This window comes from Bombus bifarius, unplaced genomic scaffold, assembly GCF_011952205.1.
Source record: "Bombus bifarius isolate JDL3187 unplaced genomic scaffold, Bbif_JDL3187 scf7180000008213, whole genome shotgun sequence".
Classification (NCBI taxonomy): domain Eukaryota; kingdom Metazoa; phylum Arthropoda; class Insecta; order Hymenoptera; family Apidae; genus Bombus; species Bombus bifarius.
This window is the reverse complement of record NW_022884516.1, coordinates 1,086,705-1,112,656: the sequence shown is the minus strand read 5'-3', so window position 1 is coordinate 1,112,656 and position 25,952 is coordinate 1,086,705. Positions and strand designations below refer to the sequence as shown.

Sequence of the window (25,952 nt, the reverse complement as noted above, 5' to 3'; positions counted from 1 at the left end):
ATCGAAATGACGATCGTGAAAGTGGGGTTTCGCAATAGATCGCAATATTTATTTCGCTATACTGCGAAAAAGATAATCTGAAGAGCATTATACGTTTAATTTTATCTGCAAAAGATGCCACGTCGTATAATTACTTACGTCCATAGTATTTAAAAATCGAATATTCTTTTTATCTTGGCAACGATGCAATCGAAATATATACACATCTATTGACAAATAATACGGGGAAGTAATGCGATAAAAGTACCAAATATGTATCTTGATGCAATGAAATTAGTTGTCACATGGAGGCCATTTTGCGCAAAATTGGAATGTTAAATTAAATCTATGTACTCTAAAATTTCAATAAAGTACTTTACATATTTAAAATGCAAAAAATTCTAAAGCTTTTATCTCTCCTATAGTTGTACATAATTGTTTCAGTACTAAAAGTCATATTTCAATTTACCTCGCATTTAATTTACATGTAATATTTGTAATCTATACTATACATGTACATACGATATATACATGTAGGCATATCTAAAGATTTATAAGGAAGTACAGCAGCGCCTCTATGAACTTCGATAGTGATGAAAATGTATTTTCCTTTTCCTTTTTCGCCTATTCTTTTCAAAACATTTCCTTGGAATAAGCAATTAATTGTCTCTTCATTGAATTGTATTGAGTTCATTTTCATTGATTTAAATTCATCTTGATTGTTTTTCCATTTCCTTTTTCTCTTTTCCTCTTCTATCCTTTGTTTATCTTTTTAATCCGCGGCAGACATGTTTTTCGTCTCTGTTTCGTACGTAGAGCAATCTGGTGGAGTGTTTTAGTAGCTATAAAAAGGACTGCTTTCCTTGCAACACTCATTGGCTGTTGCATCGTTGTGGTGAATGGGTGATATAACACATTGTTTCTTGTTTAGCAAAATAAACTGAGAGTACAAAAAAGGACAGAGTAACAACATTGCAATTCTATTCGTTGCTCGGTGAGTGTCGCATTCGTTGTGTTCTCACACTACCAGTTCGAGACGTATATAACCAAAAATATAGAGTCGCAACTTCTCGCGAATACATATGTCCCAAGCATATACTGTGTGCTGTTGTGTAATCGTGTTTATCAGCTGTGGCGGCAAAGGTGACCACTTCACCCCGTCAGTGATTCAGATTTCTACAGCGTATTGAGTACCCTGATTAAAGACGTAACAAGGTAAGAAGACCAAGAGACAAGATTGCATTTTGCTGCTGATATTCTAAGGCGAACGTCAATCTGCATTATACCCTGATTTCGCTGGCATGAAAGACTATCGTGACAAATGCGAATCGGATAAGAAGTTACATATTGAAGAAAGAGAAAAGGAGTAGAAGAAGAAGAAGGCGTACAGAGAAATACATCGTCGGACAGTGTCATTTTGATATCTATCATTGGAGGACCGATCTTGCAGCTCTTATCCCCGCATCGCGGCGGTATGAAATAACAAGAGGCTTGATTTGATCGACAAAATCGACGAATTTAGTAGAGGCGGCGACTGTCTGATTTATAGCGTCCGTACTCAGTCCTCAGTGTAGGCTAGTCGGGCGCACAGTTGTCGTTGTCTCGACAATTTCCAAACGGTCGTAAAATTCTTGGCAAATCTTTTCCTTAACAACTGACGTTTCATTACTCGAGATATTCTCCAAACATTTGTGTTATTTCCACACATTTAACCAGTGAGAAAATACGAGTATTTTCGTAAAGGTATTCGGCAGAGGTTATCTTTAGATAAACAAACCACGAAAGTAGAAATTTCTTGTGATTTTTGCTAAGTACATTTCCAACGAACTTTGATAAGGATCATAACATCAAGGAGAAAACCACAGAATCAAGAAGATTGAGAAAAGATAAGTGTTTTTTGACAAGTTCGGTGTTTTATACACGACGCACAAATATGGCGACAGACATGTGTATGCAACAGAACTGTACCTATTCTATCGGATTTTTGTATGAAATGATCACAGAAGAGATGTGGACGCCATGGAAGGCGATGGTGGAATATTTCGATTACACACCATGGCTGTTTGCTTTGCTTGGAAGTACCCTGATTGGACTGACTGGTATTTTCCCCCTATTTATCATCCCCATTGAAGAAGGTGCCAACCTAAGGACCGGAGGTAATATTTTTCATCAATGACACGTAATTGATTCCCTTTTTCCTTTGTTATCATGTTATTTTTTTTAATCAGCATGAACCTATTAAATGATTCATGTGGAATCATGATGTTTTCCTGCTGCGAGGCATTCTGACTATCGCTAAGGGAGGTTATGTATACAGTGTACTTTCATTTTACCGCGCACGCGGGAAATAGCTTCACAATAGGTTTAATACAGGTGATCTGTACCAACGAAGTAATTTGTTATTTTATAGCACGATGTTTATGGTTAATACAATGCTTTTACTTCTTTTATTTTAAACTTTACGTAGAGATTTCTTTTTACGTATATAAATGACATGCGCGTATGAATTTACCGTAAACAAATGAAGTTCTTCAATGAAAATGCTCAACACTAATTAATGTGTTCTTCAAGCGTGTTCTTCAAGCGTGATCTTTGAATGACGTTTTATTTGCTGGAAGATTAGATTATTAATAAGAACTAATGAAATTAACCATTTCTTTTTAATGAAATTCTAAGAAGTTATCTAATCAATCTTTCCCGTACTAACTTGCAATAAAATATTATAAATTAAGGTGATAAGGGCCTACATAGGTAGTTTACCGTGTCACGTAAATTTAAGGGTAGGTTGATGAAATAAAGGGTAGGTTGAGTCGTAACACATCTACTGTCCTTTATTTTCTAGCATAGATTTACACTGATCGGCGAGATGTTCACTGTTCGATGGTTTTGTCTATTTCTCTCTAGGTGTTCTCGTCTCATTTCGGAGAAAAGCTCGGTGTGAGTGTGCCCTTTTTAATTAACAACGCGGATTCGCTGTTCGCACCTTCCGTTAAGAAAAGTGAGGGTAACGTTACACGATGCCAATTGGTTATAGGTCATGTTAATAAATGAAGATAGGAGGAGAAAGCCTCCTACCAACGTGGCTAGTAGGTAACATTGTTTATGGGAAAAACCAGCTTTTTCGTTAGTCAAGTATTGAGTTTTTCCTATTACCTGCTTTCCCCGTAATTAGTAAGGACGTATGACAACCTAAGGGTTGTTTCAAGGGCCATCCACAAACAGATAATACAAAAATAATAAACTAAAAGTTTAAGTTTATAGTGGGGCCCTGGGCTAATTGAGGGTACGCGGTGAAGACTTGCACACATCCGGCCTCTAATATGAATTGACGTTACAACCGCGTGGACGTAGGATGATGTTTTTCTTTAAGATTCAATGATCATTTGCAGAAGTAACAATTCGTTGCAAATAACCATCAAAACCCGTTAAAAAAATATTGCCTAATATCAATTAGTCGTGTACCGTTTAAAATATATTTGTCTTTACTTTTTAGTGATCGCTGCTGTTAGAATGTTTTCCACTAAACTTTAGCGTAATATGTCATGTAACCCCGATAATGTCAGTATACTACGTAGCTATTTGACAAGAATACGAGATTGTCGTATTCGAGGTAAGATAAACGCAAATATATACGTATTTACACGAAAGCGATTTTGTTACGTTTTTTAGACCCTAAGTTATGGATTGCAGGTATATCGTTAATAGTATGAATACCGAAACAATAATAAATTTCACAGATTTAAAATTCTTACTTCTCTAGTACGGATGTTTATGAAATTATAAATAATTTTATGATCTTTTTTCCAATGTATTCTTTAAATAGTCCGCGAACAGAGAATAGCGTATACATTTGCAAGAGATTACGTCAGATTGACAGTTATATTTCTTACTCTCCAACCGTGTTAATGCTCGTCAGTATGGCCAGTATCCTGTTTACCGTAATGTATGAAAATAGGATCATTTGCCATTGATTTTACTAGAAACGTGTGCTCGATCGAATCGAATGGAAAAGAATTATTCGAAAGACAAGAAAAACACGCTTGTTACACGCTTTCTTCCTATTCTATCCATTTAATCGTATAGTTCTTCTAGGAATAAAAAGATAACGGTGTTTCAACAGGAAGATGACGCAAATTGTTGGAAATTAACGTCGTTGTGTATCTCCTAGCGATTGTTTATAATGTCTCCATGCTGTTCGTTCTTACTTAGAAAAAAATTGTCTAATTTTGTGTATACAAGATTGCCATGTTCCTCGAAAACTGCGATACCACGGTAGACGAGGTAAAAATAATGACGAGTTACTACGTAGAGTAGAAAGAATTCTTCCCGGTGCCCGAAAAGAAACGCATTCGGCCACTTGCAAAGAATCTGCCGCGCAATACTGCGCATATTGTTTACCCAGCCTTCGATGCATCGTGCCAAAGGCTTCTCTTGAAACATAATCTTGTCTCTCTCAGTGGAGTGCTACGAACTGCGCCAGAATAACTTTGTCCTTCTTCGAATCGCACGAAGTTGATACCGTGTCGGTGTTGGAAGATAATTTGTATATTTGAATCACTTTCTTTTGTTTCTACATAAAACGTTTTATATTTTGCATTCGTGATATATTCCTTTGAATATTACAAATATTACAAAGATAGGATTGTGGCCAACCTGATGATGGATTTATGGTTCACCATGGAATACCGGATCGTGCACCCAAAGGAAGCGCCTGCCGTAACCGGTCAGGGAAAAAAAAGACGAAATTTCGCTTCGACCCGATGTCAATGACCGAGGATTAATTCCGATCTGTGAAACGAGAGATATATTTTCTAGCGTTATTACACGTCGGAGAGAGTAGCAGTCGCTGTTTCGTCTCGTTACGTAGTGATATCAGGTGAAATTAGGAAAATGCAGACAGGGTAGTCCATTGTGCGTGTACGAAACACGTTGACAGAATCCGTGGTCCGTGTTAACGCGCGATGACTCTTGTTCCACGCCAATGTGAACAGACAAGGTCATGGAACTTGCGTGGAGATGGCATGCATTGTAGTAACGAAATTTGTAAACTAGGAAACAAAGCGGGCAATGCAAATGTGATCTCGTATATATTCAACAAATTACGTTCATTTTGGCAGACGAATATCGAAAAAAAGCAAACCTTTTTATTTAACCTTTGAAACTTTAGATTTTCTTATTCAGGTGGGATTTTTTTCCTTTTTGCCTATTCTTTTAATTGATTTTTATATCATGATAAAGTAATAAAATAGTTGAAAATATATAATAAACGAGGAATTACTAATTTGAAAATTTCACTTTGAACAAATAGAATAGGGAAGGTGAAACCGGCCTTCGAGCTTCCAAAAATCGACTAGGGGACGTAGAGGTAAAAGGTCGAATCGAAGCAACGACGGCAGAAGTGCTCGGATCGCGCCAACATGTAAAGTTCACGTGTGTGAATGGCTTACCGTGGCACACACTGTACGCCGAAGGTCGTGGAACCTGTTGGACACAGCGGAGAATACGAATGAAATTTCCAATTCCTCCGTGGGTGGAATGCACGTTGTATATATGTGTAACGTCGTTTTAACCGGTAGAAAGAATTCAAGGACACGAGGTAGTTGAGGCAGATGGTCTCCAGGCAATTTCGACGCCATTTCGCAGGTTATTATGTGAAAATTAGTATTACTTTAACCTTAATTGCATACGAAATAGATTTCTTTAATTTGTCGATTTATGCAGATTTATTTCTTCTTTGCATAGAGAATACGTTAGCGCTACGAGCAAGTTTGAAATCTTTTGTCGGGTCAGTCCTTTAACTTTTCTTCTGCGATGGTCACCCGTCAACCCGTACCTCTTAATCATTTTTACATGGAAACTTGCTACCTGAGATTGCAGGGGTCCCTTGGGTTACAAAGGGCATCCCCGAGTCTCTTATCGAAGAAAGACCGAATCAGCTGTTGCAGCCGACTTTCACTGGCCATCTTCCATTATGCTTGGGTGCAAAAAGGAGAAACTGTAAAAACGAATCGCCGCTGTACCTTTTCCGTTGCAAAACTAGTTGACAATAATTTCAGTTTTCACTTTTACGCTATCATTGCTCTCGGTTTTACGATATGTCTCGCAGGAAATCCACTGCTTGCAGGGTCTTCGCCTTGTTCTAGAATTTACTTGCAAAGCACGATCAATAGTCGTAGGTCCATTTAAACGGTAAATTACAACTAGCGAAACTGAATTTAAATTGTTTCCTGTAACGCGACTGTGACTCTCCGAGCCGTACAGTTTCTCGCAGCGAAGCGAATTGTTATTCTCGTTTATGACTCGAACGAGACCTTTCTTGTTCCTTTTCTCCCATATCTCATCGCCAGGCACGTGAATCATACGTCTGTTTGTTCTTGGCCAGTTTAAACATCGCTTTTGGTCATCGACATTTAAGAGCTTGTCCTCTTTCTTCTTCTTTCGTTCGTAGCGACGCGCAGGGGTTGAGAAAAGCCATTTACATCGCGAAACTGCAAATCGATGATGCAAGGTTGTGTAAGCCGATTTTCTGCCATTCAACGATCGGGGACCGCATTCTCGTTTACGTGTATCCCCTCGAACCTTCCATCTTTCATTATGAACGGCATTCCTATCGCGGATTCCGTTACCGATACGATCGTCCTTTTATACTTCTATCGACTATTATCTTTCTGATGCTACAGTCTTATCAATTACATCTAAATACTAGCAATTTCAAAACGTGAATTTAGATCGTTGTCTGTGAAACAGATTCCTCGAGTTAATAACATATATTTAGACGTATTAAAAGTTCGGATGAAAAAGGCCGTCCGAAGCCTTGGGGAATTAACGCGTTTAAGTCTATACTCCATCGTCATTACTCCATTTAGAACGGAACGATTGTTACGGACAAATCTGGAAATGATCGCGTGGATGGCGCGCGGAACGAAACAGCTTCCCTCGTTTTAACCGAGAGAACGACTGTTCTCGAACGAATCTATTATCGAGCGTGTCTCGCTGCTCTGCTCCACGATTTGCGTTCACAGATGCGTTCTCCATTTCTCTTTCGCTCAACCCGATCGCGATTAGATTGTGACAGGCGGTTCGTTCGTGGACGAACAACTTCAGCTGCATCGAATCGCGCGTTTAATTTCTTTCAATGCTTCTACACGCCATCCGATCGATTTTTCTATTTCAGAATCACGCGACACACGTACCGCGTTTCCTCGTAAATATACTATATGCTATATAATTTCGCGTGCAGGATCACATTTGACATTTGACGTTTCTTGGCAAAATTCACGCGAAGAACGTGGCCAAATTTTTCTTTCCTTGCGCGGAACATTTCCTTACGTACGGTTTCTTCGTTTCGTGGTTGGATTCGGTGTGCTCGATATCTTGTTAGTCGATTAATTATTCCATTGCGGACAATTAGGGAATCGTCTTTTAAACGATTCGTTAGATAATTATTATCATGCTCTGCCAGTGCTCTACATAGCGATGATGCTCTAATATCGTTCACAACCGCATATAGCTTGTTATCGGACGTTTTTTCCTATGCATCCGTGTGTTTATCAGGATCGTTTTTGGTAACAACGCGTCATCGTGTCTATTTTGCTTGACACTGGACCGAATTAGACAACGCTGTTCCACGCGTATTTAATTTTGCAACCTGCAAAGGACGATTCTCGTAGACTCGTGTCTGAGCTAAACACGAATCTGCAAACTGTATTTTCTTAGGAAAGCGTTCTCTCTACGGTTTCTGGGAACAATCAGTTTTGGGAATTGCCAACGAGATCAGATAATTCCGCGCTCTCTGCCGAATAAAATGATACGCGGTTATTGCGTTGTAAACGTTTAAACTCGTTTAAATAACGATCGAAGTGAAAAAGACGCCTAACACGCAGCATTTTTTACTTACATTTTTCGGTTTATTTAAAAAACTAAAGGAGAAAATCAAACCCTAACACGCGATAGAGTAGATACTTTTGGTAAGAAAAGCATCGGCAGAAACTAGGATATCACTGTCGAACCGTGTTATCGACGGTCTTTTTGCGACGCGATGTTTTTATCAATTATCCTGCGATATTTATGCACGTTAGGTACTGTTGCTCCATGCAATTATATAACGGCTGCTCGTAATGGCAAGAATGCGGAGAACGAGAAAGAAGTATTTCGCGCGTTCAGGCAACAAGGTACCTGATTGTTTGAAATTGCAATAGCAGAGTTTGTCACATGTTCGGAGAATACAGTGATTACTTTTCAAAGTGTAATTAACCTCTGATCGTGTGTTTCCGATAACTTCGTCGATATATAGCGTTTTGAAAACCAGCGAAAGACCTGTCGCTGATCTTGCGTAACTATCGGCAGATATAATTTATCCGATACGAAGCAATGAAAAATAAAAGGAAACAATGAACGTCAACGTTCTATTGATCGATTCCCGATACGGTATCGAATTATCTAGTTGATAACTTTGTAGCGACATTGTAGTTATTCCATCGCGTGCCGTCGTGTTTACTCTTTATTCATAACGTTTGTCCTAAATTACGTCACTTATCCCTTTGATTGTATCTCTATGGCGAAGTTCTATGGGTACGGTTTTTGCGATCAAAACATTGCAATTTCGATCAAGCTGCTGCTATTTTATACTCGCGTTTTCCCTCGAAGAACATAACGATGACTAAATTCGTGAAACTACAATCGATATTCTAATCTATGCAAATTCTCCATATTCCTGGTAAATACATCGAATTCCTACTAGCAATTTGTAACGTTGTATCGGTATTTCATCGTGAAAAAGGCGCGACGTGATTCTCAAACGATTCTAGGCATTTCTTGTAAACTCGGAGAGCTAGAACCGACGAATACTCATTATCGCGCGATGCAATTCGCAATTCGAAAGATAATACACGCATCATTGTCATCGTTCGGCAGTTTATCGAGAGATTGGCGTTGCTACGTTTGAGTAATGAAATCGCAGCCAAACAACGCGAGAATTGATTGTAATTTCAACAAATAAAAAAAAAAAAAAAAAAAAAAACGTCTGTAGAAATTGGTAGAGGTTGTACGTGTATGTAAATTCCGGGGAATTCCGTTCGCTCTTAAAGTTTATGGTTTATCTCTCTTTCTCTTTCTTTCTCCCTGATTTCGCTATCGTTGCGTGTTTCAAAATCAAAACATCGAAACTGGGGAAGAGTAACGTCGTATATATCACTTGGCATTACGTGAATCGTAATCTATTTGAGCGACGCTTAATTCTTGATTTCTTCGTGTACACGGTGATTCGGAAGTTCCTTTAATTCGAAACGAATCGTAATCTAGATTATGTTGGCGAAATGATAAAATGATAGAAAGTGGTTTTCTACCTCTGGTAGCGTTTGATGCTACCAGCGCGAAATGGAGGTCAGCCGTTAAATAATTTACACGTTGTGGTTGAGCGATTATTTAAAAATATGCGTGTTGCGTAACATGCGAAAACAAGCTCGCGTTACTCGGCATCGTTCGTTTAATTGGTCATTATTATTATAAAGGAAACAGGGAAGTGGTTTTGTCGTTGGAACGATCGTTTTCGGGCAGCGCTTCGTCGTCAATTTTATTACTAACGACTTATTGTTCCGATGGTCGATCGCGAAACCGTGTTACGGCAAGCCTTTTACGATTATAGTTGCTATCGAAGATTCTTAACGACGCTAACGATATAACTTTTTTCTTGCTTGATCGATGGGCGTTTAGTTCTAGCTAGCGCGACACACGTGTAATATTATATGTAAATGCTCATTCGCTTTAAATACAACTGAGAGACGTATAATCTACCGAACCGATGTATCGATTACGAGGACAGTGCAAGGTTCGCGTTGCCAACGAGAAAATTACTCGAAAACTAAATTTGTCATCGAAAAGAAGGTCTAGACACGCGGGTTATATTTGTAAAATCGTATATCGGAAAAACGATGATGCTGCTTCGATTAACCCTTGATCGGTAGATTTTTCAAAATACGCCTATTTGCTAGTTTGCTTATCGCTACGGCAAATGTTCTTGATCTCTGTGGACACGTTTTACGATTTTGTACGCTCGAACAATGTTAGACGCGTAAATTGACAGTCCGTAGCGGTACACATCTGCGTAACAACGAGAATTTTCCGTAACAGGTCACTGTATCCAGCAGGCCACTTAAACGAAATAAGCGTTTATCGCGTAAAATAATTAGCGCTACGGTAGTACCACTTAACGAATGCCATTCGCGATGAAGGCTAATTGATCAAAAATATGTATATCGATTGTTGTGAAAGCAGACTTGTTAATTGTTCCATATCATCGTTATCGTTGTTGCATATTTTTCCTGCCACTTCGTTACAGAAATAAGAATGCAGATATTTTGCAGTGAAATTATTGAAATAATTTGAATCTGAATATTTGAAAAACTCAGGCTGTTTATCGAGGCCAGTCTACTTCACTTTTTCTACATATTTTTTCTACAAGAAGTGGAGCAAGGTCTATCGAATAATTATCTCGTCTGCAACGAAACGATGAAATTATTTCCACTCGATTTTTAATAAAAATTACCACTTCTTGAACGCCTATTATTACGATTAAGTAAAACGGTTAGACACCCGCCTATTTTTTTTAGGGAACAAAGATAATAACACGCTTTACGTAACCTACGATGAAATGAGATGTACCGTTAGATCACGAATTGTAGTTGAAAAAGAGCCGAAGTATAATTGAATTCGCATATTATTTTATCGTTATTTATTTTAATTTAACGTTATTATTTTCAAAGTATAATTGGCTATGTGGCAAAATGAAATATCGTCCGATTAAATTTCAACTGTTGTATCTTTTCCTAATCGAAAATTCAGATAACTCGATATTCTATATATATATGTTTGTATCGAGATCGGTCATTCTAAATTATCATTGATTACTGAAGAGAAAGGAGATAAGGGCCAGATCGTATTTTAACGAAAGTATCCACGCCCATAAAGAAACTCAGTCGATGGTAAAATTGTTAACATCGCGCGATTTAGCTTGAAATTTATCGGCTTCGTACAGAAAAGGCCGACCATCCATCCGTGCACAGACGCGTATGTGCGTGGGAGGAGAGTTAGAACAATTTTCTAGAACGTGTTCGATCTGTTAAGTACAACCTCTTGCACTTTTTCATCCAATGACGTGTAATTGTTTTCCTTATCCTGTACCCATGTTCTATCTATAATTTTATCAATTTTTCCGCAGAACTTGTACGATAATAATTATAACAATAAATTATATCGATCGATATAAAAATAATTCGTAAATGTTGCTTCGTTTTCTAGAACCTTCTTTAAGAACGCCGACCCTCTTTATGTTACAGATAGCGCTAATACATTGAAAATATTGCTGAGCTTCGCAGTCGGTGGCCTTCTGGGCGACGTCTTCCTGCATCTGCTACCGGAAACATGGGCGAGCAGTTCTTTGAACAAAGGTACGAAAATACTACAGCAAGGAAATGAAAAGAATCAGTGGCGCCAGCTGCACTCTTGGCAGATAATAAAAAACTATCGTCAACTGGTGGCTCGTTCTTGCTTTGGCGAATCATACGAGATAACGAACGAACCAATCACGAAGCACGAACAAATTTGGAACAAAATTCTCCTCTATTCTTTTTCATTCTTCTTCGAGCTCGGAGAATCTTGAAAGTTGTCGCAATTGAATACGAAGTGTTCGAAACGAAAATAACGTATATTTTCTATCCCTACCTTCGATTCGAAGTGCTACGAAATCTATACCATCACGCGCGAAACTTATCGCTAATGTACAAAGAATGACGACGTTTCTAGGGTGATCTAATTTAGTTCTTTATACGTCATTGACGAAACATTACCTAATACACAATGTGTACTATAGAGTTATGTAATGAGAAAGTTGCAAGGGGTAACAGCCTTGAACGATTCTATTCGGGAAGACCCACGAGTTTATCGTGTGGTGGCTAGCGTCAGATAAAAGAAAGAAGTTTCAAAAAGAAAAAAAATATAGGAGAATAGTGTCAAAGATTAAGTCGAGGTCGTTAAAGAATCAATCGATCGACGCAATATCCATGCATCGAGCGTGAAACTCGACTGATCTCACTATGTCGTTTAATCGTAAAGTATATATATATGCAATTCGCATGCACAAACACACGGACTTGACAGTCGGTTTTATCGATCTTTCCTCCGCAAAAATTTGCAGTATCATCGTATAACGCGAAAGAAGCATTAAAGATTTCGAAACGATTCCTGCTAAAAATAGACGAATCTCTTCTTTTGCCTCGCCATTTTTGTGACGGTGTATTTTTGGTTTTACAATACGACTCGTATAAGAATAAGCAGCAATACAAATTTCAATCGAAGATCATATATTTAAATTACGGGCCACTTTGGCCTCAGGCTGCAATTCATCATATTAGATCTATGCTAAGCATGACTCGAGGCGATCCTTCACCTCCGTTGACTGCTTTATGAGCGATTCAAACGGCATTCTCAAACCCTATTGTATTTCAGTTGCGGATTTCAATTGCCAGCTGTCCTCTCCTAAATGAAACTGGCTCGTTTCTAGTCCACCTACAATTTCTCAGTTACCTTGGCCATCTTTTTCTCTTACAGATGACTGTGTCCAAGTCCTCTCTAAGATCTAGAATCGCTTTACACGTATCCGTTCAAGTTACGTCGTTTTGTTTCAGCAGCGGATGATAGACATCCGTCGATGACGTGCGGTCTATGGGTACTAGGAGGCTTCTTGGTATTCGTCATAGTGGAGAAACTGTTTGCTTTCGAGCAAGAAGCTGAAATCGAGGATACGTCCGTAAATAACGCAGAACTGTGCGAAAAAACTAGCACTGAAGCTGAAAAGGAGATGGAAAATAACAACTGTATTAATTTGATCGGAAGCAATCCGAAGAACGGTTTTTCAAAGCGACTTCCCAATGAATTTTCGAAAGCCATTAACGAGGTAATACGTCGATTGTAAAATAATGTATGATTGAAACACATCGTTCTTGAACACGATACTAATACAAGCGTTTCAAATTATTCTTACAGTTGCGGCCCTTTTTAGAAAAGAAAAACGGATACTCCGAACTGCCGAATAATTTCAAAGATAACCATAAGAACGGCTTCGTTAGCAACGGCATGAAGCCAGTATTAATGTGCAACGAGTTGTCGAATACCCTAAAAGGTTTGCCGTTGAACGAGGTAAAAGATTGTTTAAAGAAATTTGCGAAGAACGCTAATGGTTTTTCAACCGAGTTGTCGAAAGGTTATTTAAAAAAAGACAAAGCGGGCAAAGCTTCTAGCGATGAACAGATTGTTGCGAAACAAAAGTCCAAGCATATAACTGGCTATCTTAACCTGATAGCCAATATCATAGATAACTTTACTCATGGATTGGCTGTAGGCGGCTCTTTCCTCGTATCCTTCCGTTTAGGTGCTCTCACCACGTTTGCTATTCTCATACACGAGATTCCGCACGAGGTCGGAGATTTCGCAATTTTATTACGCAGTGGATTCAACAGATGGGATGCTGCGCGGGCGCAGCTTCTCACAGCTAGCGGTGGCATTTTTGGAGCCATGTCTGCAATAATTTTCTCTGGCGGTGAAGTAGGTAGGTATCGCTTCTTTAAAATTGTAAGGAAAACCGCTTGAGAATTTCTTCGCTCAACGAATGTACATTTTTAAGATTCGTGACAATTGTATTTCTTTAGGAGCGAAAACAAATTGGATATTGCCCTTCACCGCGGGTGGCTTTCTTCATATCAGCATGGTCACCATTTTGCCCGAACTGCTTAAGGAAACTACTAATCCTAAAGAATCTTTGAAACAAATAGTCGCGTTGCTCTTTGGTATTACCATTATGGCATTTTTAACGATTCTTTTCGATTAATAGAGTTACTTCTTTTAGCAATAGCATTAGGTACTACTTGTCGATATATATCGACACGTGTCGAGTGTAAGTTTTTGTTACATTAACGTTCCTTGATACGTGTCGGGACAAGTAATTCGAATTTGCCATAAGAAATTCTACCGCGTAATACTTGTTGCTCAATGATGGTGCATCCATGCCGGGAGACAGAGGAAACGAAGAACGATGGTTAACGACTGACCAAATTCATGTAGAAATTACTTTTGTACTGATTTTAGTTTCATATAAAACTTCATAGTCATCTGTATATTTGAAATAAGTTCACGTTTAGATAATTCGATAAATAAAAATAACGTCGATCTCCTTCTGCGGTAATTAATGTTCTTCTGATAGCGAGAGACAAAGAAAACAGGGATATCTGTACAAGTTACTTTTATATTTTTCGATCGTTTATCGGGGATCGTATTATCGGCAATTCGGTATTATCCATCTACATTGTTGCATTAAGGGATACTCTGTTACAAACCTGGCATAGTTTATACATAAATATACGTATGTTCCTCCATAAACAATCGAAAACTTGTTGCATGAAACGTCATTCCGTTTCTATGATATCGACTTATTTCGCACTTAAACTTCGTTATCTAGGCGTTACACTGTGAAACCAGTATTGACGTGTGACTTTCACGTTGTAAAACATCATCGTGTACATAATATCTATGCTTCCTCGTTTACTGTTAAAAAATATTGCAACTCAAAAAAAGATTGTAAATTACTCAAAAAGAAAAATAGTATATTTTGTGGGTACATCTATCGGTTTGTTCGATCATTCCGACAAATGTATAATTTAAGTTCCTAATGTATCGAACCCTTAACTAACTTATTGTGAAAGGAGGAAATAACATATTCCTGATGATGAACAATATGCGAAAGATATTATGTAAAATCTGTAAAATTGGTATGTAGATATAGAGTCATTGTATTTAATAAAATTTGAAAGATTATGTAAACTCAAGTATTTTAGAGAAGTTTACGAATTAGATGAGTTATTGAACGGAGATTCCATCTATTCTCCGTAGTCTCGTGTATTATCTAAAGGTGCTGGTTTTATAAACCGAACAAAACGCAATCCTTGTACTTAAAGGATTATTCTTTTACAACAAAAACCTTGATACATGAGCATCGTTTTTAAGCACATGTAAATAGAAATTCGGAATTACGAAGCTAGTTTAATCAGCGATTTGGCAAGTATATTTTCTATAAACTATGACTTCACGAACAAACTGTTCGTATGTAATCACTATTATTTGTAAATAAAGTATTTTATTCTATGATATATATCTTTGAACAATTTTTTTCTATGAAACAACACAAATGTGAACAGTAAAAAATAATTTATTAAATAATTTTCTTAAAACATAAAAATACACGACACTTTCATTTCCATTTACTGGATGGGTAACACAGATTTCTTACATATTATATGTACAGAATAATTTTCTAATTTGCATATATACACACACGCTTTTGTTATGATACATTGTACATCCATCTGTTAAAACTGGTAATAATTTGACAACAATGTTTGCGAAATATCCACGGCCAATATTCAAAATATTCATGCCAACGATTTTCTTCATCACGCGTGAAAACTTTGTACAATTATATCTACACGACACGAAATAAATACTGAAGCTCAGTCATTACGAACGTTTAATTATATCTTGCCTTTCTCTCTATAACTCATCGTGGGTAGTTTCGAGTGTTTGAAGCATGCCTATTAGTATATTTAAGTCATGATGCAGATCCAGTATGTGCTGTATAATGGGAAGAAATTCGTCTTTATGTTTTCTCCACTTGTCGATACAGATGGGAGCAGCAGTGATCATGCTATCAGAAATAGTTTTAAGAAATTCATAATTAGTTCTCAACAAATCACTAAGATCAATTTTGAAGCTTGTTATCATTAAATTGCTTAAGCGATCGCAATATGAATATTTTAATAATTTTCTCTCAATATCAGCAGCAGAATATGCTTTTACTCTTAGTTCTTGTTGTGCAACGTCGGTGATATATTCTATATGCTGTCTCTCTACAATTAAATCATTGATTAATTTCATAACTTTCATCTGTACTTGTAATTGGCCATCGACTAAAATTTGTCCAAATATTTCTACTCCTCCATGATCGACCCACACTTTTTGTGCTATTGGAAACTGCCTTATCAGAGCACCCAAAGCAAAGAGACATCTTGACTTCAAGTCTGATTTACTACTTGTAGACAATATATGTAAAAGTTTTTGAACAAGATCATTTTCCAGTGCTTTTAATTGCACTTTAGGATTAGATTGGACAGCTGCACCCAGAAGTCTCAAAGCTTCGATCTTTATTTCGTTGTTTGTTCCATTGAGGCACGGAGATATGATTTTATTCATACTGTAATTGAGAAATCATGAAAAAATGACTCTGATGTTGATATTTCGTTAGAACAAAAATTGCTTTTCATACATACCCTTCCATATCAGCAAAAACTTTGGCATTATCAATGTGATGAAGCAAGTATTCTAAATTGTACAAAATATCTAAAATTCTTTCTATTTCTGCAGTCGTTAAAATTCCCATAGTGACTTTATTTTTATAAGCTTGAAACTTTTTAATGTAGCTACTTAACAAGTCCGAATCGCTAACAGTAATATTTATTTCAAATGATTTAAATTCTTTCTTCAAAGCTTCATAGTCTCTAAATTTTTGCCTTATTTTTTTTGAGTGTTCGATCTAGAAATATTTACAAATGATTTAAACAAATTCCTTATATGTTATACAGAGACTATAGTTAAAGGTAGTTACATCTATTTCTGGAAAATCTTCACCGTCTTGTTTCATTTTTTTCAATCTATCTTTCAATTCTTCGATCGAGTAATTAAACAAATCAGACTTTTCTGCTGGTACATGATCTTTTTCTTCAAGGATTGTGTTCTCAGGATGCAACATTACAGAATTTGTATTCGTACTGTTCGAACTTTTGTTCGAATCCTCTTCTTTTACATTGTTATCGTCAATTAGTTTAGCTTCTGTTACTCCACTTTCAAAATTGTGTCGTACATGTAATCCTGCAGGTATAGGTGTACCTAATGAATTAAATGAATTAAAAGGAGAATTGATATAACAAGAACATAAATTGATGTCTTTTTTATGAATGAATAATTAAATTATTAAATTAAAAAATGAAGTAAATGACCAATCTATTTGCACCTTTAAATAAAATTCTCTATACGTCACTGTGGTACAAGTTGTAAAATATCGTATTTGAATAAACTGCAGATAATTGAGACGATAATAAATAAGAAGCTTACATAAAAACTTTTCGTAAACTTAATGGTACTGCGCGTAAGAAAATGGCCTGAATACTACAGACATATTGTCTCGAAGAAACCGCGATGTCAAATTTGACTGACGTGGTCTTACGAAGAGAACAATCAGTTGCGTAAAAAAGTAGTCCCAGAATGTACGTAGAACGAAAGTAAATAAATGTTCGCTTACCTTTTTTTACAGTTTGCCATTCTCGAGTTGGTACAAATGTGGTTTCATTTTTTTCAAGGTTTCCGAAAACTACCGGTAACAAAAGTAAACAAGTTAGAATAATCGTATTGGATTGCATTCTCATCTTTTCCTGTGGTTAACCGAGGGCTACGACTTTTCTCAAGATGCGGCGATGACTTTTCATAAAATTATTAAAATTCTCTTAATGATATTTTGTTAACTATATTACAGAAAATTTTCAATTTTCCTGCGAGTCTTTCATCGCGCTTTTGTTCAATTTAAGTATTATTCACGTGTTGCGTCCGATATTTATTCAGTTAGTGTGTCAATGTTAGTATCATGTCTTGCCACCAGGGCTTACGTAGACCAATAGTCGTTCAGTACGACGTTGCCAAATTTTTCATTCAAATTGTATTACTGTATATTAGCCGTTTTTAAATAATTACTTGAGATTGGTATATACAACAGACAAAATATTTTTGTACTTTACAAAAATATACATTCGTAAATATGTAATACTAAATTTCTTTATTATTTTCTTAGGGAAAAAGGATTGAAAGTAATCACATAATATATTCCACTATTTTGAAGGAGAAGTAATATTTTACTAAAAATGCAATAATTAAATCTTCCATGTTTACATCGAATAGGGATTAACATATATCAGTATGTACATATATATATAACCTTCTGTTTAGGAATAATTTATACGTTTAATTTTTTGTTATCTTGCGTGAGATTCTTACATTTATCGGCCAAGAATAATGATAAAAAGAGTGAACTTGGACAGTTATATTTTTCATTCGATTCATTTCTTTCATAACCGGCAGAATATTCGTGGAGGGGGGGGGGGGTAAATAATACCCGTCGAATAGTCTTCAGTGTTGTTCGTGATATTAGATGGCAACGCTGTTGATGATAGTTGAAAGTACATCGACCAATCAAAGAGAAGAACGTATTCTAGGCGCGCAAGGCTGAGTACGTGAAACTCATTTGCTACGCGTTCGTCTAGCACGTGCGACCACTGTTCTTCGCGCAGCGAACGTTGTGCGCGCGGCGTCTTTGGCTTCTCTACTCTCGTTCGGCACGCACACTCCAACGGGTTGCTTCTATACTTCCACTAGCGAGAATCCTTTAATATCAAGTCGATCGTCATGGCAGAAGAGTATCTTTATGGTAAATATTAGAAGCTGTGTTATCGGGAACGTTGTGGCTCCTTTATTTTGTGGAGCACGCTATTACTTTCGTCGTCATTGGCCATTCGACGCGAGCGGTATTATGGTCGAGACGCCGGCTGGTTTTCGGCCATTGTGACGAGGAGACCCCATTGTCCCCTAAAGAGCTAACGATCTTGATTTTTTTTTATCAAACTATGGTACAACGGCAAGCATTTACGATATTCCGTGTGCGTACTCTTGTGATTTCTGTGTTCAGGAATTACCCTCGAAGGACTGAATTCTAGCGAGGTATGGGATCCAGAGCATAAAAACGACGACTCAGACGGAACAAACCAACATTTCGGTGCCGATCAGAAGCTGATCATAAAAATGGTAAGTAAAAAATATCGATAGAAATTCACTGGAAATTTGCGTTATATTTTTTCTTCTTTTTTTTTTTTATTGCTGCTTGATACATTATATACGTTTCGTTTGCTTTTCGTTATGTTCGGTTAAGAGTAACGGATTTTCATTAACGCGCGATTTCATCGAGAATCGCCCTTTTATTCGATTTGCGATGTATATCTCTGATTTATTTCCATACAAAGTTGCTGTATTTTTACGAACTCGCCAATATTTCGTATATGTGTCTATTAACCGTGCAAAAATATATGACCAATATTTGGCGTCACTAGCAATCACGATTTTTCGAGCGCTTTCATCACTTCTTGTTAGGTTTGCGCGCGAATTTTTAATCGTAATAGGAAATTAAAATGCTGCTCTTTATTATAGCCTCCATTCTTTGTTTTCACGCGCTAGAACCCTCTTTTTGTTTCCGAATTTTCGAGAAATGAAAGCAATGAAGATTTGTGATCTTGATGTTTGTTCCGTGAATGTATATTATTTACATATATTTTAATGTAAAAATATTCGCTAATTATAGATAAACAATCCAACGTTTATAAACGTATGTAAATCAAGAATGTTTGCCAAGCTTCTTTTTTTATAGAAGTGTTCATAACTGTTTGTAGCAGTGATATTTTACAATTGATTAGGATAAAGATTTTATTTCTGCATAAATGGGACTCCTTTCATAAATTTGTGTAATAATTATACACAATTGTGGTTCTTGTTGTCATTGCCTTACATGAAACACTGTTATTTCTATATACATGCATATGTATGTATATGTACTTTTTTTATGTATTTTATAGGCTCTTCTAGGCCCAGAGGCTAAACCTGGTGAACTTAATGTATTACAAGTTGAAGCAATGGGCTTAAAAGGACCCATCAAAACACCGATTGCTCTACTGGAGATGGGAAAAACTGCACAGATTATTCTGGATCTCAGTTTTCCTGACCCTCCAGTCACATTTACTTTGGTTAAAGGAAGTGGTCCTGTTCACATAGTAGGACATAATCTACTTGGTAAGAACGAATATTGTCTATTGCTATATCGAATTTGGGATACTTTTTATAGCAAAACTTTAACATCTTATTTGTATAATTAAGTTTCTAATAAAATGTATGTTAAGGTATTGATACCCTTTTTTCGAGTAATCAATTGTATTAAATTTAAACATTACATAGAGAAGGGCGATAATTGCAACTGGACGCCTTTTAACAGTTGTGATAATAACAATGTAGCAAATTTAGATGGAAACTCGAACTGCAAAAGTATTTGAACAATATCGTCAAACGTTAAATTTATGGAAATACATATTTCAGAGCTCTTTTATCTAGTTATGATAATTGTTTTACAATAATTTGTCAAGAACGTTTTGTTTGTTTTCTTAGAAAATGCATATGAAATTAAAGATGTTGAAATAAACCATACAATATTAATTCGGATTTTTCAGGTACACACATGGAGGAGTTTGATGATATGGATGATGAAATGGAAGAAGAGAACATCGATGATGATGATGATGATAAGGTATAGAAATTATAATGATTAATCTAGAGTAATGATATAGATAATATGTACATATTAAAAGTTGTTGAAAAAATTACAATTAAAGAAAAGATTGTATTAATAACTGACATTCTAATTAGGCTTGCATAAGATCTTTTTGAGAATTGATATATGGAAAATGCGGAATATTTTCGACTGAAACAATTATATATAAATAGATCAACTTGATATTAGCAGTCTTTGTTATGCTTTTATTATGTATATTACCAGAGGTGATAGTATTTCATTTTCTATATATTAGGAATACAAATTTCAGGCACCGCAAAAGAAAAGAAAGCATTCTGCAGAGGGTAAAAAAAATGGCACGAAGCGTGCCAAGATGGATGAAGCTGTAGACAAATAGAGTCCTAATATTAAAATGCTGCTATTCAATCATCCCCGAAAAACAAGTTTTACCAAGAGTATTTTAAAATCCCATTATATGACTTAAAATTTCCCCGGGGGTGCGGGGGGAGGGCGGGAGGGCATTGAAGATTGAGGAATAAATGAAAGTCGTGGATATAACTTTTTGCGTTTGTATTTTCATTCCATGTGTCTTTTCTTTTTTTCCATAATAAATCATCCCATTTTAAAATAGTTGCTTTTATTCCTTACTTATCATGTTTCCTCCTTTTTCCATTTTTTGTGTTCAGATTATAGTTTTAGTGTTATAGGAACAGGAAATGCATTAGAATGTCAGTAAACAATACAATCTCTTATAAAACAAAATTTCGCATCTAGGTTTCCATTTTAATGTAACACTAGTACTTGAAACTTTGCGAAATATTTGCACAGTTATATTCTATTTGTTACTTTAACATGTTAGGAGCCAGAAGATGAGGAAGACGATGAAGATGAACCCAAGAAGAAGAATGCCAAATTATCAACTGGAGCCAAATACAAAAATCAAGCTAATAAGAACAAGAAAAAATAAGCACGAGCCTTATTATTATGGAAACAACAAACTTTTAAGTTAGGCTAAGCGTAAGTCCATCAATATCATCCGCATTTGTGCGAATCTAGTATCGTTTCACCAGATTATCAGACGACAACGTTGCCTTCCACGTTTCTACAACACAACTGGACCAATGAAAACTATTATAAAATATTACGCTATGTACGAAGAATAATGTCGCATTTCTTTGATGTATAAAAATTTTAATTATGTCATATGTCCGTTACGAACAGAAAGTGGAATTTATTTTAATAATATTTTTCCCAAAATGCCTTAGAGGAATGACCCGTATTAAACAAACTCTACGGGATATTAAGAATGTGAATCAAAAATTATTTTTTTGACAAAATTTTATGGAGTTGAAAGTTCAAAGGGCATTCTTCTGAGAGCCAATTGTATGTGTTAACTTGCTTTGTTTTGTTACGGGGCTGCTAAAGAAAAGAAAGAAGAGACCAAATTGTGATGAAAATTACTTAAAAAAAAAAAAAAAAAAAAAAAAGTGTAATGCGATGTAAAAACAAATGTGAATTTTTAAAAGCAAATGTGGAAAAAATAAACATATTTGGCCCAGTTGTTGTTAATAAAATTAGTGGAAAGCACGGACGGACCCACAGTGAGGTGTATTCGTATTGTTTCCTTTTTGTCTTCTCCGATGCCGTGTTCACACATCGATACTTCCAATGATGCGAAGATACACTATTCTAACGTAGTAATGTAAACGCGATTCGCAGAAAAAGAAAAAAAAAGATGAATTACTATGCTCCTTAAGGGAAAACAGAAACAAATTTCGAAGATAACGTTCCAGTGTAATTTATTATTTTCGTGTGTACAAGATGGGGAAAGGGTAATAGTCACAGAACCCTTATGCTAGAATGTTATTAATGATTGTAAAGAGGATAAAAAAAAAAATGAGATCAGGATTTTAAAAAAGAAACATAGTTACGAGTCATCTCGATATTCATTCCATTTGATGAAAGATAACAGAAGAGGGGATTACACAGGTGTACTACACAATGTGATGCTCTTACATCAATGTCATATGCGATAAAAGCATATGTAATGCGTGCATAGGACACGCCCATACGATTGATAAGTAGTCTGTACACCTATTTTGTACATATACGATACAATAAAAAATTTCACAACTTTTAATCAGTATTGCACGATGTAATCTTTATTTAGACGCCTTTCCTAATTGTACAAGAAAAATAATGTATTCGTAGTTTGCAGAGTTTTATGACATCCAAGCGTTTGTCATTTGTTAGTACAATCAAAGATATATAATAATTATTTAGTGAAAATGATCTTTCGCCATTATGTGAAAAACAAAAATTGCCTGTTTATAAAATTCTCGATGAAATAAATACAAGCATCATGTTAATGATTTTTAATTTATAAGAGGTACATCAGCTTATCTTATTAGGAGAGTCCTGTGACTGTTTACAAACGAACAGAACCTAAAAATTTTATAGATTACTATATAACTAAATTTTTTGACATACTAAGGTAAGTGAAACATCATCAATGAAATTAACAATACGAAACATTTTGATGTGATGTAGTTGAAGGTCAAGAAAATTTCACCGCTGATCGCTAGCACGTAATATTCGCTATTATGATATGCAGAATATTAGTTGTAAAAACGGCTTGAACAGGAGTACAGACGCGAAGATTTTTCACTCAAGTAGACAATGTCAAGTAGCCAGCGAGAAATTAACAAGTTTATATGAACAAGTACGTTGAGTACGAGACGTTTCATATGGATATTTAATCAGTGGTCCTAATATATGTATATTTGAAAGGTGGCAGACCTGAAGGAAACAGTTGTATCATTAGAAAACATAATACAATTAAAGGATGTTCAGTTGCAAAATATGCAAAGAGATAATGGTCGACTATCGGCTGAATTGAAGAAACAACAAAGATACGTGAGGAACCTGAAACGTAAGACTTTGGAAACTTGATTCGAGTTCATCGCGATTCTTAAATGTATCGACTTAATTTCAGAGCAGTTGGACGATGAAAGATTCCTCTATCAGAGAGAAAAGGATTTCTTTGACAGTGAAATGCAACGACAAAAAGTACGATGTGGTGCCTCGAAATTATCTCAACGAAGAAAAGAATTAGAAGTAGTACGAGAATGTTTGGAAGATGAGAATAAATCGCTGCGAGAAGAATTAAACGAAAAAGTGGAGACAACGTACAATTTGTGTATAAAGTTTTTGCGAATGAAATATGCTAAGGATTCGTTGAGGGAGAAATTTGATCAATTATTGAAGGAGCATCTAGGAGTAATGTCGGATATGATGGAGAAATTAGACGAAGCAAGAGAAGAACTCAATATAATCGTCTCCGAAAAATTTCAAGACCCTTTACCTTTGAGCAAAGCAAAATTTTTGCAGGTGACTTTCATAAAAATGCAATTGATCCTAACCATTTCTCAATTGTATAATGTTTTATTTTTTATTTTCTTTTTTTAATATAAAAAGAAATCATTGTTTATCGCGTGAGCCCTCAGGTGGTGCAACGAAACGCTCGACTAGTTCACGAAAATGCGACGCTCAGAGTGCAAATACAGCAATTGACGTTAAACATCGAAAGATTAAATAACTGTATGCAAAAGACGAAGTCAGTGAACGTAGACGCAAAAATTATTGCCAAACTAGCAACGCAAAATAAAATAAGACGTAGCAAAGAATTTACAAAATGGCTACCGTTTCAGTAAGATCATACGTTTCGTAATAGATGTCAGTATATTATCTGCTTTTTTAAAATACATTTTGCTATCTTTTTTTAATGTTTTCCTTCTTGCATCCTACTCTTCTTTACCGCGAAAATTGATCGGACGTATTTATTTTCCCCTAGTTTATATGAAAAGGAAGTCGACAAAACTTTGTCTCTTACTAAGTCGTCGAATACCGAAAATCCCGTTGATTACTCTGGAGATGCGAAATTAGCGTCGAAATTTCGATCGGATAGTATAAAAAAGTACGCGGCTGCTGCGGTACAAGAAATTCAAACTGAAGAAACACGGAAATTGCGAACGGAACGTGCGCGCAGCGCACCAGAAATTCGACTAGCGGAAGCACAACCAAGCTCGTCGGCGAATATTTGGGCATAGCTTTTGGTCGAATGAATGTACGGCATGCCGTAACGAATACTTAGGACTACGAATCTAGGATGTTGTTGTAAAAATGTAAATGTTATAATTATCTTTTTTATATTTATTTTCTTTTTCGTTGAAAACATATCGACTGTAGAATATAAAATGCGATGTATCAACTGTAGATTAAGTGGCGTGAAAGTAAACTGTTTAAACGTTGTTCCACCAGAGGGCGAGTTCGGTATGAAACAATCAGTTTTATTTGCTCGGTACCGCGTTAAAGTCGTTGTGTCTTAGTCGACTGTGTAATTTTGCGATAAAAATAATTTCAACAACCTTGGAAGACGAAAATGCTGCGGCAAAAAGACGACACGAAACATCCGGTTCGAGAAAAACTGCCGCATCGAAATAACGTTCTAAATCTTCCTTTTCTGGTAAGTAAATTAATTTGTGTAATCTGTACGTACACGGAACGGATAAATCGAACGAAATCAATGGTGAACATCGATCGATGCAAATGCGAGGTGGTAATTACTTGGCACGGTAAATCGTTTACGGATAATTCTATAGCCAATACGGGCAATGAAAGCCAAGCTTAAGAATCATGAAATTAGCTGATCTCGTAAATTCGTAATACGATATTCGAATTCTTGATCGCAATAACCTTCGAGATACAATATGCAGCGCCACCTGAGTATTAAAAATTTACGACGCGGAATATCGCGCAACGTTTTATTTCGAAACGACGATACATAATCCGAATCGTTAAAGAGAGGCGATTTCTAGGGATAAAAATTCTTCTTACTCGGACAAATAAAATATACCGATATAGAATAAATAAAAAGGGATAAGGGGAATAATATTCGATATTATTTAAAGGAATTAAAACGCGATAGCTACTGTCACGATATTCGCGGCACTCGTCGATAACGAGAAAAGTAAAGTCGTGACGAGAAATCGGCAGGGTCTCGATACTTATAAACGTCGTTACGACAGAAAGCCAGTGATTACGTTAGAACGACGAGAATTGCCGGTGTGTATACGAGGGTGTGGGTAAGAAGGCAGAGGAGAGGACCGGGTAGCTTCGTCTCGTTTCATCTTGTCGGTTCTCGTGCGGCGAGGAGCCGGTTCGAGGCGAAGCCGGGTTTTAACGATCGGTCATTAAGTCGCGAAGAAAATTGAGACGTCCACCTCTCGGTGAGCTCATACCCAATTGAGTAGCGGCCTTAATACCCCTTATGTATTATCCGGTAGGCGAAGCACCTTGTTAAACGGATCCGCCATTTCTTCTTCTCACTTCGTGTTTTTCCACGGTGATCGTGGCTCGATCGAAAACTCGACACTGCCGTAACAGTTCTTCGCTCCCGTTTCTTTCCTTTTCCTCGATAGTTTGTCCGCGACCATTT

The 25,952-nt window shown here is 36.4% G+C and overlaps 3 protein-coding genes and 1 pseudogene across 8 annotated transcripts; 3 read left to right on the top strand and 1 right to left on the bottom strand.

Annotated features, from left to right (window-relative positions):
• The first annotated feature begins 750 nt into the window (after positions 1-750).
• On the top strand, positions 751-15,175 carry LOC117210915 (zinc transporter ZIP13 homolog). 5 transcript variants are annotated; one of them, XM_033454364.1, is made up of 6 exons: positions 1,998-2,135; positions 3,473-3,589; positions 11,313-11,423; positions 12,660-12,928; positions 13,018-13,579; positions 13,680-15,175. In XM_033454364.1, the coding sequence occupies exons 2-6, from the start codon at positions 3,517-3,519 to the stop codon at positions 13,856-13,858; spliced, it is 1,194 nt and encodes a 397-aa protein (XP_033310255.1). In that variant the 5' UTR covers positions 1,998-2,135; positions 3,473-3,516; the 3' UTR covers positions 13,859-15,175. The 5 variants fall into 5 exon arrangements, with proteins under 5 accessions (XP_033310254.1, XP_033310252.1, XP_033310255.1 ...); XM_033454363.1 differs by lacking the exon at positions 3,473-3,589 and having other exon boundaries at positions 751-2,135; positions 12,663-12,928; XM_033454361.1 differs by lacking the exon at positions 3,473-3,589 and having other exon boundaries at positions 759-2,135.
• A 40-nt stretch (positions 15,176-15,215) lies between these two features.
• On the bottom strand, positions 15,216-17,731 carry LOC117210914 (nucleotide exchange factor Sil1). Its single transcript, XM_033454360.1, has 4 exons — positions 17,378-17,731; positions 16,685-16,965; positions 16,350-16,612; positions 15,216-16,273 (listed from the first exon to the last, which is right to left on the bottom strand). The coding sequence occupies exons 1-4, from the start codon at positions 17,499-17,501 to the stop codon at positions 15,574-15,576; spliced, it is 1,368 nt and encodes a 455-aa protein (XP_033310251.1). The 5' UTR covers positions 17,502-17,731; the 3' UTR covers positions 15,216-15,573.
• A 600-nt stretch (positions 17,732-18,331) lies between these two features.
• Positions 18,332-22,601, top strand: LOC117210851 (nucleoplasmin-like protein). Of its 2 annotated transcripts, none has more exons than XM_033454252.1 (5): positions 18,332-18,553; positions 18,812-18,927; positions 19,749-19,962; positions 20,394-20,470; positions 21,315-22,601. In XM_033454252.1, exons 1-5 carry the CDS (start codon positions 18,532-18,534, stop codon positions 21,420-21,422), a joined length of 537 nt encoding a protein of 178 aa, XP_033310143.1. In that variant the 5' UTR covers positions 18,332-18,531; the 3' UTR covers positions 21,423-22,601. The 2 variants fall into 2 exon arrangements, with proteins under 2 accessions (XP_033310143.1, XP_033310144.1); XM_033454253.1 differs by lacking the exon at positions 21,315-22,601 and adding an exon at positions 20,766-21,034.
• Positions 22,602-22,784: 183 nt separating this feature from the next.
• LOC117210853 lies at positions 22,785-24,776 on the top strand (annotated as a pseudogene).
• Positions 24,777-25,952: the final 1,176 nt, after the last annotated feature.